Genomic DNA, 18,644 nt, shown 5'->3' with positions numbered 1-18,644 from the left:
TGTCTACATTATCGATCTTGAGTCTCATTGGATTATCCACTTTTCTTGCCATGGCTCTGTCTGTAATATCATGGTACTGGGTGTCCTGGTAAATATCAATTCGACAGTATATCTGCCAAGATATATAGCTTTATTGCCTTCGTAGAAAGATATACAGTGCAGATGGTAGACCTACACAGACTGAAGTCTGAGGTTTGCTATACCAAATATCAACCAAATTCGGTCTCAAATACCTCCTCTAATACCTCCTCTGGAACATTCCGTGTTGGGGATATATAAACGACTTAGATGTCCATGTCAAGCTTCCCCTTCCAATGCATCTTCCTCTTCAGCTTGACATCTAACCTTGACTATACCTTGAATGAAACATAAACATCCGAGCCGTATTGGGAGATGCATATCTGGATAGTGAGGTATCTTCTCTTTTTATCTGAATCCTGCGCCCCTTCTCCATCCGAGACTCCTTTTCCATCCCGGTTGAAAGTGATTCACCTAACTCGTATGGTCATACAGAGATGCCGGAGCCGTATGATCTAGGTCACATATTCCTCGCTGGCCCGGCCTCGCCGACACCCTCCAATCCTTTGAAGTGGGAGGCAGCGGCAAGAGCTTGCTCTCGAGTCAGACACGCATTCTGATGATGAGACCAGCTCTGACGAGGACGCCGCCGCCACTTACTTATGAGGAGACATGACATAGGGAAGAATGTGTACTTTGAACTACGGAATTGAAAAATTACATTGAGCTTAATGGAAATGGATTATTGTAGATTGGAGCTGGTGGGTAAAGAGGTTGCTTGATATGCCATTGTGTTGGATTTCATTGTGATGCTGCTTTGCTGTTTGTACAAATTCGGTCATAGAAATCACAGCCTGTGCTTGTTACAATTTTTCCGCTTTGTATTCGTATGCCAGTGCATAGCACGGAGCAAGCGCATGAAGATGACCGATAGATGGCTATCCCTCGATGGCGCGATGAGAGTGCCATAGCAGCGGTGAGAAGATCGTCACGGCTATATGAGATTCCGGAGCGAGGAGGCCGATCGAATTGATCGCTCGGATCGCTTATTCCTGTGCATTGTGATGCACGAATATGGAAGCAATTTGAGTCTTAGCGGTGTACCTATCTGTGGTTATAGACCTTTCCGCTGCTGGGGGCATGCTTGCGCAAGGGTATGAGATTCGTTCAGTCATTAACGTAAGGGTATCATGTAAAGTTCCAGTTCAGGCGGGCGAGGTCCGCGTCGGATAGATGTGTATCAGATCTTTCGGTAGTTGATGGCGCGGGCTTCTCCGGCAGCATGGCTGAAATATTTTGTTCCAGGCGGGAAATATCACGAAATCTCTTTTGTTCAACAAGTACTCGGAGAGCCTCGGTGCCAATATCGAAGAATGCATCTCGTCTGACATCGTTCCAGGCTTGAAACTTGTTCGGTGACAAATTATCCACGAATTGCAGGAAGGGACGTGCATCGGGGTTTGTTGGATGACAGACGGCGACCGATGCTACCAACAAAGATCGGGGAGATAGCACGGAAACCACGTCTTTGAAATGGTCGTATACTGCCTCTGATACCTCATATTCCGTTGGATTTTGCTCCACGGCCATACGGTTAAGGTGAGCACCCGCGGCCAGAAGCATCGGTTTCCTTGACTTGTGGGAAGATGTGCTTTGAAAATGCATTTGGCATACACGCAGGTAGGTTGCAATTGCGGAGCTAAAGCCATTACCGGTGTGTAATTCGGCATCGACAAGATCGACGAGGAGATGACTGAACGTTTGCCTGGCGAGGCCTTCAGTCATCTTGCCGTTTTTGCTGCCTAGGTCATTGCTCATGAGTGCTTCCAGCCACTTCAAAGCAGTGCTTTGCAGTCCCTCGGCAACCATGAATTTGGTCAACGAGATCGTCGCTGACCGAGTGCGGAGAAGTGACTGTCGGGAAGCACCATCTGACGCCCAGTACCAATCCACGATTCTCCCCGCAGCTCGGGATGCTTTCATATCTTCCGGGGACCTGGCAAGAAGAAGCTGGGACTTAAGACAGTCATTGATAGTGGCTGCAGTGGCAGAACCGGCGGCAGCGAGTTCGTCAAACACCACCATGGGTTCTTCCGATAGCCGTCGCTGTCCCTCGAGGCCACGCAAGACCGCAGTTTCTTGTGGGCTAGTTTTTGCGGGGACTATCCGGAAAAGAGGATTGTCGAGGATGTTCTGCAGGTGCAAGTCGGTTGCATGCGCCGATGATTCGGGGTTTGGGAGAGGTCGGTCATTGCTGACTGCGGGATAGGCCCGGTCTAACTGACGACGGAACGAGGTCGTGAGGGCATTGAGAAGCTGCTGAGACTCTCGTGGAGTTCGCGGCAACGGTTGATGGATCTTAGGCCAAGATTTGAACTGGAAAATCGAGGTGCCCTTCATCTTGACGGTGGGCAATATAGCGATGATGGTATGATGAAAGCGTAAAGAAGTCAGGTCTCAGGGCGGTGAGGACCACCAGGTGCATGACGAGTAGAAGAAACACCAGTCAAACTGTTCACCATGCGAACAATAAATTAAATTGGACACACCAGCTAGCCTAAATCGCTTCGTAAACCACATCTCTCCACTCATATATAGCACCATCTCTCTCCCGTAGCCCCAACCCCATGTTCTGTACGCCTCCCAGCACCCAATAAGCGCCACTCGCTAAAAGCCAGGCAGTGCCAAGACCTGAGGGAGCAACTCAGATTCCGTTAGCTTTTGATCCTTTCTTCAACTCCATCTCCTGCGCTTTTCTCCCTCAACTCTTTTGTTTTATTTTCCTGTCGATTCCGGCCCCGTGCCTGTGGTCTTGGTGCTGATCCTCTTTTCTGCGAGGGTGCATCCCCATAAACTTTCCTCCCTTCGAACAAAACTCCATCGTGACCTCCTACCCAATTCCGACCTCTTCATCACATCCATTTCCCAATATGTCCGAAATTCAGAACCGGTCCTCCGCTTCGCGGGGCAGAGTATCCGCCCGTGGTGGCCGTGGCGGCTTCAGCTCTAGAGGTGGCCGTGGCGGAAGCAGCAGATCTGCAAACGATAACTCAGACGTCTCATCCTTTGAGGAAGGCGAAATTGGACAGATGAAGAAGAAGTACTCCGACACTTTGCCCATGCTTAAGGAAATGTTCCCCGACTGGAAAGACGAAGATCTGGTCTTTGCTCTGGAAGACTCCAACGGCGAGCTCTTGGAAGCAATTGAGCGCATTAGTGAAGGTCGAGCCCCCGTTTCCTTCAAATCCCCGATTGATTCAAGATTGCCAAATTCCTTGTTTCAAGGAGCTGTGACTGACGAGCTGTGCAGGTAATGTGTCCCAGTGGGGCAAGGTTGAGAAGAAGACCGCAGACCGGACTCGCCCTAAGCCCAAGGAGGCTCAGAACCCCCCGACCGAAACAAATGCAGCTTCGGCTCGTGCCACCCGTGGCCGTGGTGGATTAGACACTCGTGGCGGTCGTGTTCGCGCAGACCGTGGTCGTGGCGGTCGTGGTGGTCGCGCTGGCGCTGGAACTGCGACGAACGGAACTCGCCCTGTGGTTAGTGGTGTAGAGACGGCACCTGCTCCTGCAGCCCCCGCTACATCCGCATGGGAAACGCCCGCCAAGACCGAGGAGACCGACGCAGAGGCTTCAACCGGTGGGGCATGGGGTTCGACCGAGTCGCCTGATACCAAAAGCACTGTGATCCCCGAGGGAACAAAGAAGGGGTGGGCTAGTCTGTTCGCCAAACCAGCCCCTCCTCCGCCCCAGAAGAAGCCTCAGCCTACTGCCCCTGCTCCTGCCCCGGAGCAGCCTGCTGAACCCGTCGCCGAGCCTACTGTTCCTGCTCCCGCCCCCGCCCCCGAACCTGCTCCAGTGCCCGCCGCCTCGCAAAAGACCCCCGTCGCAAAGCCCATTCAACCCGTCATTCCCGCCGTTCCTTCCACCTCTGCCAATGCTCTCAAGAACGACTTGACTGAGACCAACCTCGAACGTATTCCCGATGTGTCCGCTCCCGCTCCCACTGCGACTGCCGCCAGCACTGTTGGAAGTGGCATCGACCCCGCCGCTGCTGCCGCTGCTGCTACTCCTTCCCGTTTCTCCTCCTCTGCCTACCCCCCTAGCGCTACCAAACAGGGTCGTACCCCTGGTCTCCAGCGCCGTGTCATGGAGCAGCAGCAAGCTGTTGTCATGCCCGGCAACCATGCCGTGGACCGTGCTGCTGTTCAGTTCGGCAGTATGGGCTTGAACGGGGACGCAGTTGACATTGATGACAACCGCGAGGAGGCCGAGACCCGCGCTCAGCCCCCTCAGCACTCCCCCGTTGCTCCTCGTGCCTCTCTCCCTCCTTCCGGCCAGGCTCCTTCCTCCATGGAGACTGGCGCTGCTGGCCGCCCCGCCCCTGGCCTGCCTCCCGTCCCTCAAGCCTCTGCCGCCGACTCTTTCAACGACTTTGCCCGTTACTCCGAGCCTCAGCAGAAGCCCTTCGACCCCTTCACCCAGCAGGTCAGCCAGCCCCAGCCTCAGATCCCTGAGCCTTTCGCCAACCAGGCCCAGGCCCCTGTTCAGCCTACCGCTACCACCGGCAGCGAGTACTCTCCCTTCTACGCCGCCGACCAGCAGCGTTTCCCCTACAACTACTACGGCAGCTACGGCCAGACCCAGGATGCCCCCACCGGACCCCGCGCTGGAGCTGGATTCGGTGTCTCCGGTGCTGAGGCCCAGGCTCAAATCCCTACCACTCAGCCTCCGAGCCGCTACGGCCCTGTTGATGCCAACAACAGCGGACACAACACCCCTAACCCTACTATTCCCGCCACACAGCAGACCCCCACTGCTCAGCACATGCCTGGCCAAACTGCTCAGCACGGCTATGGTGGCTATGGCTACCCCTACTACAACAACCCCCACTACGCTTCCTACATGAACCAAATGGGACAGCAGTACGGCCGCGGCAACCGTCCTATGTACGATGATGCCCGCCGCTACGAAGACCACTACATGCAGCAGCAACAGCAGCAGCAGCAGCACAATTCCCAGTACTACGGCAGCCAGTACGGTCCCTATGCTGGTAAGGGTGGCATGTACGGTCAGCCCCACGCTGGCTTCTCCTACGACCAACACTCGTCTTCCCCCGCCAATGCTGGTAGCTTCGCTCAGGCCATCCCCGGCCGTGAATCTGTCTACGGCCGCACCGGCTCTGCTCAGCCCTCGGACAGCCAGCAGTCTGCCACTGGCGCCAACGCCTTCGGCACTGGAATGTCCGATGTCTTTGGCCGCTCTCAGGGTAGCTTCGGCCAGAACCCCCCCATCGCCGGCCAGGCCCCCGTGGCTGCCGACGAAACCAAGGGCTTCGAAGCCCCCAAGGCCGGTGGACCCAGCCCCTCCCTCGCTCAGAACCGCCCCGGTTCCGCTACCAACAGTGTCCCCGGGCAGCCACAGGCTCAGAGCGGTATTCCTCTCCAGGGTCAGCAGACCCAGGCCTTCGGCAGCTACCCCCAGCTGAACCCCCAGTACGGTGGACTCGGCGGACTCGGCGCTCACCAGGGCGCAGCCACTCAGGGTCACCAGGCCACTGGCTACGGCAGCTACGGTGCCGGCTTTGCTAACTATTATGGCAACTCCAACAACCGCGGCGGCTGGGGTGGCAACTACGGTCACTGAAAAAAATGAAAGAAGAAACGAAAGGGGAGACATAATGACCCACCAAACACATATGGCGTTGCATTTGCGGGTGATTTGAAAAGGGTATGGTTTTTGTCTACAATAACGTTACCAGGGTAAACCGCATGTCTCAAAGGCCATGACGGAAAAAACCCAGAACATTTTCGCTTCATCTTTCTCTCTTCCTCATCTGTGTAATCTCTACTCTGGGGAGCTTGGCCGGTTTTTATTTGGGTTTTGGGGGACTGTTCCGTTATGCTTTATTCTATTTTTTTATTGTTGAGTCGCTTTTTTTCATTTTGCTCTGCTCTCTTCTGATGGGCCTGTATTAAATCCACCCCTTCTTCTCTAGGTTTATTTCACTTTTCTTTTCTCTCTACCTAGGTAGTCGGTGTCTGTGTCTCTTCGGGTCCGGTGTGTCACTTGTTCTGACGGTTCTGCTTGCTCTTCTGCTTTTCTTTTTCTTTTTTCTTCTTTTTTTCTTTTTTTTTTACGCTTCCTTCTCTTCTGTGTCTGTTTCTTTTCTCCCCACACCTTGTGCAATATCGGTCTATGATTATGATGGCTCAATGGGTCTGGTAGAGGTAGATCCAATGCTCAGTTGCGTTCTGGGCTAAAAGTGTGATGATTCATGTATGTCCTATACGATCAGTATGGAACTTCATATGGAGAATTTTGGCTTTTCCCTTGTAGACTTGTAGACCAGCAATCCCTTTCCAGTACTTCAATGTTGCACAACGTACTTTGCTATTAATATTTGAAGTTACTTGCACGCATTTATCTACTCCATGCCTTGTATCGCATAAATGAAGATACCATATCATTAGATGGAATGGTTAAGCCCCAATCCCATGCATATAAGCAAGTAAGCGGATTCAACCCGGACCGGAAACTATATACAATCGAAATGCAACATGACACGGTACAAAACAATAGGAATCCAAAAAGCCAACTCTATGTGGGGGCAAGCAAGGCTGAAGGCCAATTCAGATGAGAGTTCCCTATTTACTCAGTAAGACCCAGACCCTCGCCGCCAACCTTGAAGTAAGGCGGCTGAGCACCCTCGGCCTTCTTAGCATCAAAGCGCCAAATACCACCAGTCTTGTCAGTCTCAAAAGCAAGATCGGCCTCCTTAGCCAAAGCTTGGACCTGGGCGTCGTCGCTCTCAATACGGTTGAAGAAGCGGCGCTCCCACTCGCGTCCCTCCTCCTTCTCAACACGGCGCAGTTCACGCTGTGCGTTCTCAATGCGAGACTTGTATCCAGAGACAGCGTCCATATCGCCTTTCTGGATGTTCGTGGCGACGTCGCTCCAGGCGCGGCGGCTCTCGTACAGATCCTGGTGCTCGAGAGGAGCCAGGGTCAGCGGGGTGGTCTGGTTTTCCTTGGCGGACCAGCTGTCAATGACATCCTTGGAGCGGGCGTCCTTGATGTTGAACTTGTCGGACCATTGACCGTCTACCGTGTACAGGGGCTTCTTCTCGCCCTCGGCGGTCTTGTACAGGCTCGCAGTGAAGGTGTTCTTCTTGCCGCTGAGCCAGCCCTTGCCGGAGAAGTCGATCTTGGCGGTGTAGCCGCTGCTGCTGACTATCTTGGAAGACTTCTCTAGCTCGACAAACGGTGAGCCGTAGATCAGCGATTCAATATGCAGGTTTGGTAGCGTGATCATGTATGTTTCTTTCTCCTGGGAGCCTGAGGGGGTGAGAGAGTACAGGGCATGGCCGATCTGCTTCACGAGGATGGTGCTTGAGAAGGAGGCCTTTTGCGCGTTGTAGCCTTGGAGCTGGGGTTTGTTAGTATGGGATGCTTTTTTGCGGCGGTACTGTCTCTATCCTCTTACCTCGACTCCGTGTTTTTCGTTCCGGATCGCGTATGCGGTGGCCGGAGGGTGGTGGCTGCGATTTTTAGCTGCTGCCTAGCTTTCTGAAGTGGCTTTCGCATACCTGACTTGCTCACTGATCAGAGAAGTCTCGCCTACATCTGCGCCTCCTTCCCATTTACCAATGAAGAGCTCTCCAAGGAAAGGGTTCAATGGCTTCTTCTCACTACCGAGCTTCTCGCTACGGCTGCAGTACTGCTGGTGCAGGGTACTCAAGAACCACTTAAGGACCAGGAGAGCACGCTTCTCCGGATCGGCTTCCTTGGCGGGGGCCACGAAGACATCGGGGTGTTCGGCCCAGTAGGCAGAGTACTCGGTAAGGGAGGTGGTCGACAGAATAAAAGGAGGAGCAGTCAATGAGGAGAGATCACCGTTGAACGAGGCGATCGACTGGGAATCTGTTAGCCTGGAGTAGACTTGGCAAGTGGTGGAAGCTTGCCTTGAGGAAACTTGTCCATGAGCCCTTGCTATGGGCGGGAACCTGGCTTTGAGGGGACATCTTGGTGAATATGGAGTCAAATACAAAAAAAAAAGAGATCGAGGGTGGGGGAGAGGTGTCGTTGGCGGTCAGAAGCGGATAACGTCATGATCAGGGGTCGATCGTGAACAGCCACACTCGAAGATGACGACGTGCGATCTCCAGGGCTTTTATGCATTTGCATACGACTATCACCGTCAAGTATAAACTAACTGTCAGGTCAACCTGCCCACTTATCACGCATATACACACTTTCTTTTGTGGACCACCCCGCCACTATGTCGCTAGGGCCTGAGAGAGCACTTGGCTAAATCCGGTCAAATGCAAGTGCTGGCATGGCCTTCTTCTATCGAAATACACTATGTGGGAGAGCCCAATTGCCCCCGGGACGGATTCTTTTCCGCCCCTAGCCCTGCTCGGCTACTTCCCCGGTCTTTTCCCCGAATCACAGTGGCCGATGGACCCCTCAAAAGAGATAGCAAGTCCTCTGTTTGGACAAGAAGGCAATGTACGGCAAAGGGTCCGCCGATCTCGCAGAGACAAAGCAATTGGTCGTGCATTCTCACTCTGACTCACGCTACAAGTGTGAAATGTGCTTCGCTGTGTACAATTCTCTCTTTTCATAGTTCCTCAAACCAGTTTCTATTCAATTGAAGGCCTTTCTTGCGGATATACCAGCCGAGCATACCCTCGGAAAGTTTCCGAGCTTGAATACTTTCAATTTCTTCAGCCTTAGATGTGCATCGCGAGAGGACTAGCCTGGTTGCCCATAAGATAGCGAGTGCTCGTTGACTACCGGATACCCAATATGCCTCCAACATCCAATGCCTCCAGTGACGAGGGGTGGGACAACGAAGAACGAATCCAAAGGTCTCAATCGCAGCGGGAAGCAGATCGAACCAGTCTCGACCATGTTCGGAGCCATGTCTCTCACCATGATATGCCGGCGACAGATGAATTCCAAGAAGTCGACGCCGAACAATATCTCCGTTTCTCGCCAGCTAGAAAGGTTGTCATTGTTGGTATCCTCGCCTTTTGCTCCTTTCTAGCACCCATCTCCTCGACCTCTATCCTCGCTGGTGTTCCTGAAGTGGCAAAAACATACAATACCACTGGTAGTGTGATCAACGCCAGCAATGCCCTGTACATGGCGTTTATGGGCATTGCAGCACCTTTCTGGGGGCCTTTTAGTCAAGTCTGGGGACGACGTCCAGTAGGTCATCCGACAGCCAGCGTGGTATACATTTAAACTAACTGCACCTAGATCTTCTTCATAAGTGCATTGCTCTTCTTTGCTTTCAGCATTGGCACAGCTCTAGCCCCGAATCTACCAGCATACTACATCTTCCGAGTCCTAACTGCCTTCCAAGGAACATCCTTCTTGGTCGTTGGCAGCTCCGCTCTAGGCGATATCTACGAGCCTCGTGCTCGCGCCACAGCCCTAGGCTGGTTCCTATCAGGAACCCTAATCGGACCAGCCTTTGGTCCATTCATCGGGGTAAGCATATAAACCCACCTCCTCCTTTCAATCAAACCCGGCTCAAACCACTAACCCGACACAAACAGGGCGTAATCGTGACCTTCCGCTCCTGGCGAGATATCTTCTGGCTCCAAACCGCCCTAGGAGGCTTCGGCACCGTCCTCGTCTTCTTCTTCTTTCCAGAAACATACCCGCACCTAACAAAGAACGACCTATCAGAACGAACGCTCCTCCAAAAAGCCAAATTTCTCTGGAATCGCATCTCCCCCCTCCGCGTCGCAGTCATGCTATTCACATATCCAAATCTCTTCTGCACGGGTCTCGGGGCTGGCGCTCTAGTCTGGAACCAATATTCCCTCCTCACACCCATCCGCTACGTCCTCAACCCCCGCTTCCACCTGACAAGCCCCATCCAATCCGGTCTTTTCTATATCGCTCCTGGATGTGGATATCTCGTTGGAACATTCATGGGCGGACGATGGGCCGATTACACCGTTAAGAAATGGATCCGTAAGCGAGGAGGTGTCCGCGTCCCCGAGGACCGGCTTAAATCCTGCTTGTTCTTCCTTGGGGGTGTTGTGCCGGGCTGTATTTTGATTTATGGGTGGACGGTTGAGAAGGCTGTCGGTGGGATTCCGGTTCCTGTGCTCGCGATGTTTTTCCAGGGTGTTGCGCAGTTGTTCTGCTTTCCGAGTCTTAATACTTATTCGTTGGATGTTATGCAGTCTAGTGGACGGAGTGCTGAGGTTGTCGCGGGCAGTTACATGTTCCGCTATTTCTTTGGTGCGCTGGGCTCTGGGCTTGTTTTGCCTGCTGTGGAGACTATGGGGGTTGGGTGGTTTAGTACTATTAGTGCTTTGTTTTTGTTTAGTTCTGGAGTTGGGGTTTGGCTTACCACTATCTTTGGGGATCAGTGGCGGGATAAGATTGAGAAGAAACAGTTGCAGAAGGCCGAGAAGAAGGCTGGAGCTACGCAGCAGGATTCTAAAAAGTGCGAGGTCGCGGCTTAAATCTTGCTTATTGGCTGGTAATCTAATTATAGAATGATTAAATGTTGAATGACCGTCGAATGGTTAAAAAATGCATGTCTCTTCGCTACTTGGAGCGCTAATTCTCCAGCGCGGAACTGCTCGCGTGCCGATTGCCCAATTCGGGAATATCTTCAATATTAACGGATTGCTTCCCCTTCGCAATAGCATCAGCATCTAGTCCACTCTCCGCCACTACGCGGTCCATCTTGCGCTGCTCGGTGAACTTTCGACAATCTTCTCGGCCTTTTTCTACATCGACAAAGCCAATAGTGACCATGGCCCCGGCGCAGATCGCAAAGAGAAATGGGAAACCCATCCAATTGTTGCGCGTATTGTTGATGATAGCCTGGATGACATTCGGACCAATGATTGAAGACTATTCGACAGATTTAGACTAGTAGAAGGCAAGTGAGTAGATGACTTACAGCTCGATTGGTGATTCCAAATAGAGCAAAGAACATATTGTCATAGCCGCGAGGCATAAGCTCACTGATCATTGTTTGAGCGTACTATCGCAACCTTAGCAAGAGACCGTGAGAATATTTGCGGATGGAAATAGACCTACCGCATAGTATGGAGCTTGGAACAGTCCAAAAACGACGTTGTAAAAATAAAACTCCCACTGCAATGTTGTCAGCATTGTAACCTTGTTGATCTCTACTTTGTACCCACTATATTATGATACCCAATGCGAGTCGTCCACAATCCAATCATGCCCCAAAGCGGAATGAGGACGCTGAAGAAATTGGTGAACAAGAACATGGTCTTTGTCTTGAACTTGAAATACTGTTGTATGTACCAAAAGCCGAAGGTTGATGTGATTGAGCAGACAGCTTGGGTGATGCCGAGATAGGTGATCTGTAGAAATGAAAACGAAACGTAGTCATTCTGGATGATGTTGACGAGGGTACCTGATGTACATTAGCAAGATTTGTGTATTGAGAAGTCAGGTGTCTCAAACCAGTTGTGTTCAGGCCGTCTGCTAACAGGAAGTAGGCCAAAAAGTACAGAAATGTTTGAGGAAGCGATCTGATCTCTCTGATGGCGAGCCATATCTGCTTGAATCCGATAGTTGCATAGTTTGAGCCTTTGGGGATCTTTGGGCCCGGTCGTTTCTGTTGGAAGATGAACCACCAGATACCAAGGACGACCCAATCTATCAGACGTTAGATGATACGGTGAGCCAATGGGTCCGGAGAAGCTCACATGAGTTGGTAAGACAAAGTGCCAAGTTATTTGAAAAACTATTGTTTTGCAAAGGAAGCAAGACACTCAGATTGAGAACGAGTGTGAGCAAGTATCCAATATTACTGTGCGCAGTGGAGATATTGCTGTATCAAATCAGTATCCACTCAATCACAGGCAACATACCTGCATCTCACCTGATATGATTCCTCTCCAAAGACTCAATGGCATCATATTCCTCCTGCTCAATCTTGCCCTCTCTCAAATCCTCCTCCCTAGCCTTCCGTACATGAGGTGTATAGCGAGCCAAACGGGGAAAGACAGCAGCATAGAAGACTAGCGTTGCGCCGTAGGCAACATACGCCACCACATACATACCCATCGCCGCAGGCCACTGACTCGGTTGCCGGATGGCCATCATGCCGTATTGCAGTGCCCAACATACTACCGTCAACGCCAAGAGAAGCCATCGACCAAAGGTGCCGTAGTCCGCGGCACTCCCGAGCCACACGAAGATCACCGTCATGAATGCGAAGCAGAGACCATTTGCGATGAGGACCACGGAAGCTACAGATCGCGTGCCGCCTGCCCATGGTAACACACATGCCGATGAATCGCTGCAAGGCTTGGGCGGATTCGTGTCCGGTTGATGTCCGGCGCCATTGAGGGCCCATTGGAAGCTTGAGATGTTAGTGTCCGGTACTTCGGTGATGTAAATGTCCTTACAGGGCTTGACTGTAGGATCCCGGGCCGACGCCATTATCACCTGTGGGATTTCCCAGTCAGTCTCTCATACTTATCCGACGGAAGCTTCGAAGCTTCGTACCGTTGTAGTAGAGATAGTAGGACCATAGTTCCTTCCTTGTGGTCGTGGGCTGTTCGTATGCGTCCTCGTCAACCCCGAACAGACGTTCATACTCTTCTAGGGTTGGATGGAGCTGAGTGGTGATCTTGACTCCATCGTCCTTTGCGGCAGCCTCTCTCTCGGTAATCTGTATGTCGTCCATGGTGGTTGACAAGGTTGTAATTGCAGACCACCGAACAACAGAAGGTTACCAAGGTTACCCCGCATTCCATACTTCTTATCTTTGCAATTCGAATATCCCTGTTCCCGGGGTTTTCTAGGACGCTTATACTTGATAAAGCTATTCGGGGACTTTAGGTCCATTACAGAGTGCCAGGTATTGAGAAATCATATTTGGAGGTTCTCCCCAATATGTCAAGAAGTGGCCTATACTATTTCTCACTCAATTCCAGTCTGTGTCTCGGTTCATGTCCGGTCATGGCGAGATATAAAAGAGGACGAAGGAAAGACCGGGCTATCGGCCCATTTCCCCCCTACCCCGCATAGTCACTTCAACCTCGATGTGACACTGCTGCACTACCTTGCCTGAGATTTGAGAGCCACGACGTGTTGTCTCAGAGAGGCAGTGGTGTTGATCAATGAAACGCTGACTTGACACGAGTGTGGACCCGGGCTGATCGTCATTCCCTTCGCCTGACCAGGTGGACTCCGAGTCTTTGAACCGCTTACTCTTTACAGACCCAACCGGCAAAATGGCTTCGGATCTTCAGAAGCAGGTTGGCCAGGTAGGATAATCCCATCCGATGTCCATGTCGCGTCTTTCTTACAGATCGAATCATAGCTGTTCGCGGTGGGGTTCCATGGCTGCACCCCGAGTCCTGAAATCAAAACTTTGATCCATGACTACCACGTCGGGGGCATTGTTCTATTTTCGCGAAACTTTGATGATGCAGTACAGCTTCAGGTGCGACCAGTCAATTGTAGATCGGGCTACCGAGACTAACTTTCTGCGGCAGGCCCTGACACTCGCTTTACAACATGAAGCCAAAGCAGCTGGCCATGAGCGACCGTTGTTCATCGGCATTGACCAGGAGAATGGGCTCGTCACCCGAATTTCTCCCCCGATCGCTGCACAAGTCCCCGGGCCAATGGCCTTGGGCGCAACGCACGACCCGGAGTGCGCCTACAGTGCGGGGAGAGCCACCGGGGAAACACTAAGCTTCTTTGGCATCAACATGAACTACGCCCCGGTCGGGGACATCAACTCCGAGCCTCTGAATCCTGTGGTGGGTGTGCGCAGCCCTGGTGATGATCCTGAATTCGTCGGACGCTTTGCGAGCGCGGCCGCGCGGGGTCTGCGGGAACAGAACATCATTCCCAGCATCAAGCATTTCCCTGGCCATGGCGATACAGCCGTGGATTCGCATTACGGGCTGCCTGTCATCCCGAAGACGAGAGATCAGCTGGAGCGTTGTGAGCTGATCCCATTCCGGCGAGCCGTGGCCGAGGGAATTGAGACTGTCATGACTGCTCATATTTCGCTGCCTTGTATCGACCTGACCCGTCCTGCAACACTTTCGCCGAATGCCATGGGTATTCTGCGGAAGGATATGGGGTATGACGGCATGATCATTACCGATTGCTTGGAAATGGATGGTATTCGGTCCACCTATGGCACCGAAGAAGGCTCAGTGCTGGCCCTGCGCGCTGGTAGCGATAGTATCATGATCTGTCATACGTATGAGGTGCAGGTGGCTTCAATCAAGAGAGTTTGTGAAGCCATTAAATCCGGCACAATTGAACAATCACGGCTGGCGGATGCTGGTCGCCATGTGGCTACTGTGAAAGACAAGTTCTTGAACTGGGATGCAGCATTGCGACAAAAAAACCTGAAAGAGCTCGGTCTGCTCAACACAAAAATTGCCGAGACAACCATGGACATATACTCTCGGTCAACGACGCTTGTTCGGGATAAGTCGGGTACCCTCCCACTGTCAAAGACCTCGATTATCATCTTCCTTTTCCCGGGGGACAAGACTCCAGCAGGTGGTGCTGTTGATGGCGAAGGAATGGGACGACAAGGGTCATATCAGTCCAGCCGGTATCTAGACGTTCTTCGTCAACACAATAACTCAATTGCTGAGATTCGATACGGAACGTCGGGTCTATCGCCAGAGCAATGGCAGGTCATCGAGGTTGCCGATGCCGTCATCTTCACATCTCTCAATGCGCGCGAATCACCATACCAAGAATCTGTTGGCCACGAACTTGCTGGACGTATCAGCAACTTGGTGCACATTGCGGCGTGCAATCCTTATGACTTCCTCGATGACCTCAAGGTGAAAACCTACATCACCACATATGAACCAACCATCGAAGCATTCTCCGTGGCTGCCGATATCATGTTCGGCGCACTGATTCCGACAGGGGCCCTTCCAGTGGGTCCCAATGCTTTGACCAAGACTTCGGCGGCAGTAACACCATTCGACGCTGAGAAGGACTTGGATGGCATTCTCCACGTCTGGGCTGAGGCATTGCCGACCTATAAGCTACCCGAAGACAGCCTACGCTCTCTAATAATTCGCCCATACGGCCACCATTTCGTCGCTCGCCTTGGATCAGAATTAGTAGGCTTCTGTCTAGCCTACACAAATGCTGACGGTGAGCCCCACACCGTTCACATCGCGGTCCTCGCAGTATCACCAAGCTACCAGCGTCAAGGCGTTGGAATTGCCCTGTTGGAAGAAACCCGAGCCAACGTCCGGGCCAAATTCGGCATAAACGGCGTGAAGCTAGGCAGCTCCTTCCCTCGCTTCTGGCCTGGAATTCCTCGCGAGCTCCCAGAAACCATCCAGCACTTCTTCACCCATCGTGGCTTCCGACTGAGCCCAGAAAATGCCAGATCAGTTGACCTGTATCAGGATATCCGCAACTTCCAATCACCAGAGAAGTATATGACTCGAGCGAAGGATCGAGGCTTCCGCTTCGCACCTTTAAAGGCTGAAGACTACGATGCCTGCCTGGTCGGCCAGCGAAAGAACTTCTCTCATAACTCCGTACGTTTTTTTGACATGACCCCAGTACCTACTCTCACTGACCTTGCCACAGAGCTGGGTACAAGCCTACGTCATCTTACATCCGGACCAATATCCCGACAGTGTGATGGTAGCATTTGACTCGGCAGGCAATCAAGTCGGATGGACCTTGATGTTGGGACCATCACCTGCCTTAAATCACATCTGGGCATTCCCGCAAATTTGTGGGCCAAAGACGGGACTTATCGGCTGCGTGGGAGTTGATAGGGACCAGCGCAGCTCTGGTATTGGTCTGGCATTGGTTTGCCATGCCATTGAGAATATGAAACAGCGAGGCATTGAGGGTGTTTTTGTAGATTGGGTTGCGTTGGATGGGTGGTATGAACAGGTTGGTTTTGAGACTTGGCGGAGTTATCGACCCGGAGAGCTTTAGCTGTCTTTCAGCTATCTGAACTCGGTCTTAGAGGGTTAGAGCTGGGTTATCATTATCAGAAATTTGAATATTGATATTGCAATGGTGATGCTTGTTTCATTGGATTAAACGACTGAGTCGGATCGTTTTTTAGACGGCAAGCTAAACAATGTCGGTTGCTCCTTTGTCTTCCCATCAAGACATGGACTATCTCTGCGTGTTGACTTGTGCTCCGCTCTACCTTTGACAAACCAAAGACCGCTAGCTGCCAGGATATAGGTCGCCAGAGAAAGCACTACAAAGGTGGCAATAAAGGGTGCCTTCGAGGCAGAGGGATCGTCACCTTGGTCGAATAAATGCATTCCATAGAAGGACTGGCATACGTTAGTAATGTCATTCAATATGTCTTCGAGGGAACTTCATACCGTCACAAAACTCATGGGCAGATAGAAAACAGTAGCAATAGTGAAGACGAGAATATACTGATTTTGTCGCCCACTCATCTCAGCAAGACTAGTTCCTTTCGAGGCTTCTCGAACGGAGGTAGCATTGAAAAGCTACGAAAACAGACTTAGCAAACATCATATATTGTTCGGTCGAGGCTCTACTTACACCATCGCGAAGACTTTTGACTTCTTCAACCTTTCTCTCGATGCGATCCAACCGCGGCCGAGATCTTGCCTCATTCTCAGCCATGACGATAGAAAACATCTCGTCTAGTTGTTTCCTCTCATTTGCTTTGTCTTGAGCCGTATGTGTGTTGGAATCATCGTCACTATCATCGTCAAGACTAGCCTTCGATATGTCAATCTGACCATGCAAAGTCTTCAATCCCTGATTCACCTGTTTGATCCAATCACTGCAGATGCGAAGAACCTGCAACGCAGTGAAATACTGATCTGACTTTGCAAATTGATCATTATCAAACATCAGATCTTGCCTCCTGCTTCGTTTAAGCTCGCTCAACTATATCCCCGTCAACAAATCCCACAGCCGACCAAAAGGGAAGGAAGCAAAGCTAAGATATACTCACACTTGTAACAAGAGTCTCATCAAGCCTATCTAACGACTCATCCCAATTCCCAACAACAGTCTCCAAAAGCACTCCCAAAAAAGCCAAAAAGAACCCAACGGCAGTCAACCGACCCAAATTCCCACCCCGCCCCTTAAAGACCCTCTCAGCCCTCTCAGCCAACTCAACAGCAACATACTGCCTAAGCGGTCCAATAGCACACGGCTCCCGATCCTGCAGTAGGAGCAAGGAATAAAACGGCAACGGCTGGATTGTACTAACAAGACAAAGACTATGCTTCACCTCCAACAAATGTAAATCGGAAGGAACTTTCCGGTTTATGTGTGGTATATCTCCTGATTCGCGCTTGATCTGGAGACCTAGGTCTGTGTTGTTGTAGGCACGTGGCAGTTTGCTTATATCCATCCACCGGATGTTGAAGTAGATAGAGATGTTTTGGCTGAAGGAGCCGATTGGTTGGGGGAGGGCGTTCCAGCGGGAGGTGAATGATAGGATGTATTCCAACGCGAAGGTTTTCTCGCGGTGCGATGGGTAGCCTGTGTCTTCGGCGTGTCGGAGGCGCCAGAGGATGAAGGCTATTAGGGGCATTGGGAGGATGGTTGTGTCTTGGAGGTTCATGTCGCTGTTTGTTGTTGGTTTTTGTAGGGTTTGGGAGGGTATCTGTGAGGGTGGTCTTACATTACTGTGCCACATCCAAGGCCCGTCCAGGGTTTGTCTGTTGAATGTCTTTTCTTGTTCTTCTTGCGGACTGGGCTTGGTTCCCAGAGGACTAAAGAACCTTTGGGGATGTTCTAGCATAGTGAGTCAGTGAGATCGTTCGTGCAGAGAGGAGAGTATCGACATACCTCTAATAGAGATTCCTGCATGCAAGACTCAGACACAAACATAGGACATCCCTCATCATCATACTCCATCCGACAAATCTGAATAAACTTGCTCTTCTCGCCCTCATCAAAGACCCAATAAAGATCCTCTTCGGGGCAATTAATATGAGAAAACTGCTTCTGCAAAGCCCTAGCAGAAAAGAAGGGATCAAAGCAACCAGGATCCCAAGCCAAATGCTTAGGCCACGCATCAAACAAGGGCCTCAGTGTACAATCGAAAGGCTGAGTCCCCCATGGTAGCAAAACCAATGGATTTTGACTGACAATCATAGGCGCGGCATTCTTTCTACTAGGTGCTAACATCCTAATAGGAAACTCGTCAGGGTGAGCGCCAATACTGACGCGGAGATTTGTCGTTGAATTACTCAGACTTGCAAAGAACTTGAGTCTGATGCGTTCTAGTTTTGATTGAATTGGGATCAGTGAGCGTAGCCATTTTTCGAAGCTCCTCTGGTCCCAATCTTCGGTTTGGGGGAACCATTGTGGTCCAGGCTGTTTTATCGTAGCTGCTGCGTCTCTTTGGGAGTCTATGTGGCGGCCAATCTGTGTCCTTATTGCGTTTAGAGTTTCGTTGATTTGGTTGAGCTCGTCGGATTGGGACTTTTTCTTAGAGATATCATCTTGCGAGATAGGAAGAATGGATGGTGATTTCATGGCTGTTGTTTCATGCTTTCATGATGAGCTTCCAAGCAGGAATACAGATATAAAAGTAGAAGTAAACAGGAGCACTTTACCCAGGCTATGTGAATACGAGTTTAC

The 18,644-nt window shown here is 51.4% G+C and overlaps 7 protein-coding genes across 7 annotated transcripts; 3 read left to right on the top strand and 4 right to left on the bottom strand.

The window, feature by feature from the left end:
• Positions 1-1,206: 1,206 nt before the first annotated feature.
• N7508_008676 (uncharacterized protein) lies at positions 1,207-2,418 on the bottom strand (the record flags this gene model as incomplete). Its single annotated transcript, XM_058466739.1, has 1 exon — positions 1,207-2,418. The coding sequence occupies one exon, from the start codon at positions 2,416-2,418 to the stop codon at positions 1,207-1,209; it is 1,212 nt and encodes a 403-aa protein (XP_058314585.1).
• A 530-nt stretch (positions 2,419-2,948) lies between these two features.
• On the top strand, positions 2,949-5,664 carry N7508_008675 (putative RNAPII degradation factor Def1; the record flags this gene model as incomplete). The annotated part of the gene is made up of 2 exons (XM_058466738.1): positions 2,949-3,240; positions 3,329-5,664. The coding sequence occupies 2 exons, from the start codon at positions 2,949-2,951 to the stop codon at positions 5,662-5,664; spliced, it is 2,628 nt and encodes an 875-aa protein (XP_058314584.1).
• Positions 5,665-6,669: 1,005 nt separating this feature from the next.
• Positions 6,670-8,041, bottom strand: N7508_008674 (OSBP family protein; the record flags this gene model as incomplete). Its single annotated transcript, XM_058466737.1, is given in 4 exon segments — positions 6,670-7,446; positions 7,504-7,558; positions 7,607-7,940; positions 7,960-8,041. The coding sequence occupies 4 exon segments, from the start codon at positions 8,039-8,041 to the stop codon at positions 6,670-6,672; spliced, it is 1,248 nt and encodes a 415-aa protein (XP_058314583.1).
• A 787-nt stretch (positions 8,042-8,828) lies between these two features.
• N7508_008673 (putative MFS transporter) lies at positions 8,829-10,510 on the top strand (the record flags this gene model as incomplete). The annotated part of the gene is made up of 3 exons (XM_058466736.1): positions 8,829-9,233; positions 9,285-9,518; positions 9,587-10,510. 3 exons carry the CDS (start codon positions 8,829-8,831, stop codon positions 10,508-10,510), a joined length of 1,563 nt encoding a protein of 520 aa, XP_058314582.1.
• A 97-nt stretch (positions 10,511-10,607) lies between these two features.
• On the bottom strand, positions 10,608-12,723 carry N7508_008672 (uncharacterized protein; the record flags this gene model as incomplete). Its single annotated transcript, XM_058466735.1, has 9 exons — positions 10,608-10,907; positions 10,957-11,040; positions 11,097-11,153; positions 11,204-11,442; positions 11,493-11,687; positions 11,738-11,862; positions 11,914-12,396; positions 12,443-12,482; positions 12,543-12,723. The coding sequence occupies 9 exons, from the start codon at positions 12,721-12,723 to the stop codon at positions 10,608-10,610; spliced, it is 1,704 nt and encodes a 567-aa protein (XP_058314581.1).
• A 550-nt stretch (positions 12,724-13,273) lies between these two features.
• Positions 13,274-15,989, top strand: N7508_008671 (uncharacterized protein; the record flags this gene model as incomplete). Its single annotated transcript, XM_058466734.1, has 4 exons — positions 13,274-13,306; positions 13,363-13,485; positions 13,538-15,577; positions 15,630-15,989. The coding sequence occupies 4 exons, from the start codon at positions 13,274-13,276 to the stop codon at positions 15,987-15,989; spliced, it is 2,556 nt and encodes an 851-aa protein (XP_058314580.1).
• Positions 15,990-16,093: 104 nt separating this feature from the next.
• N7508_008670 (uncharacterized protein) lies at positions 16,094-17,619 on the bottom strand (the record flags this gene model as incomplete). Its single annotated transcript, XM_058466733.1, has 4 exons — positions 16,094-16,342; positions 16,394-16,525; positions 16,581-16,811; positions 17,002-17,619. 4 exons carry the CDS (start codon positions 17,617-17,619, stop codon positions 16,094-16,096), a joined length of 1,230 nt encoding a protein of 409 aa, XP_058314579.1.
• Positions 17,620-18,644: the final 1,025 nt, after the last annotated feature.

This window comes from Penicillium antarcticum, assembly GCF_028974205.1.
Source record: "Penicillium antarcticum strain IBT 31339 chromosome Unknown utg000009l_segment0_segment0, whole genome shotgun sequence".
NCBI classification, from domain to species: domain Eukaryota; kingdom Fungi; phylum Ascomycota; class Eurotiomycetes; order Eurotiales; family Aspergillaceae; genus Penicillium; species Penicillium antarcticum.
The sequence above is the reverse complement of the archived record's forward strand: the minus strand, read 5'-3'. Positions and strand labels throughout refer to the sequence as shown.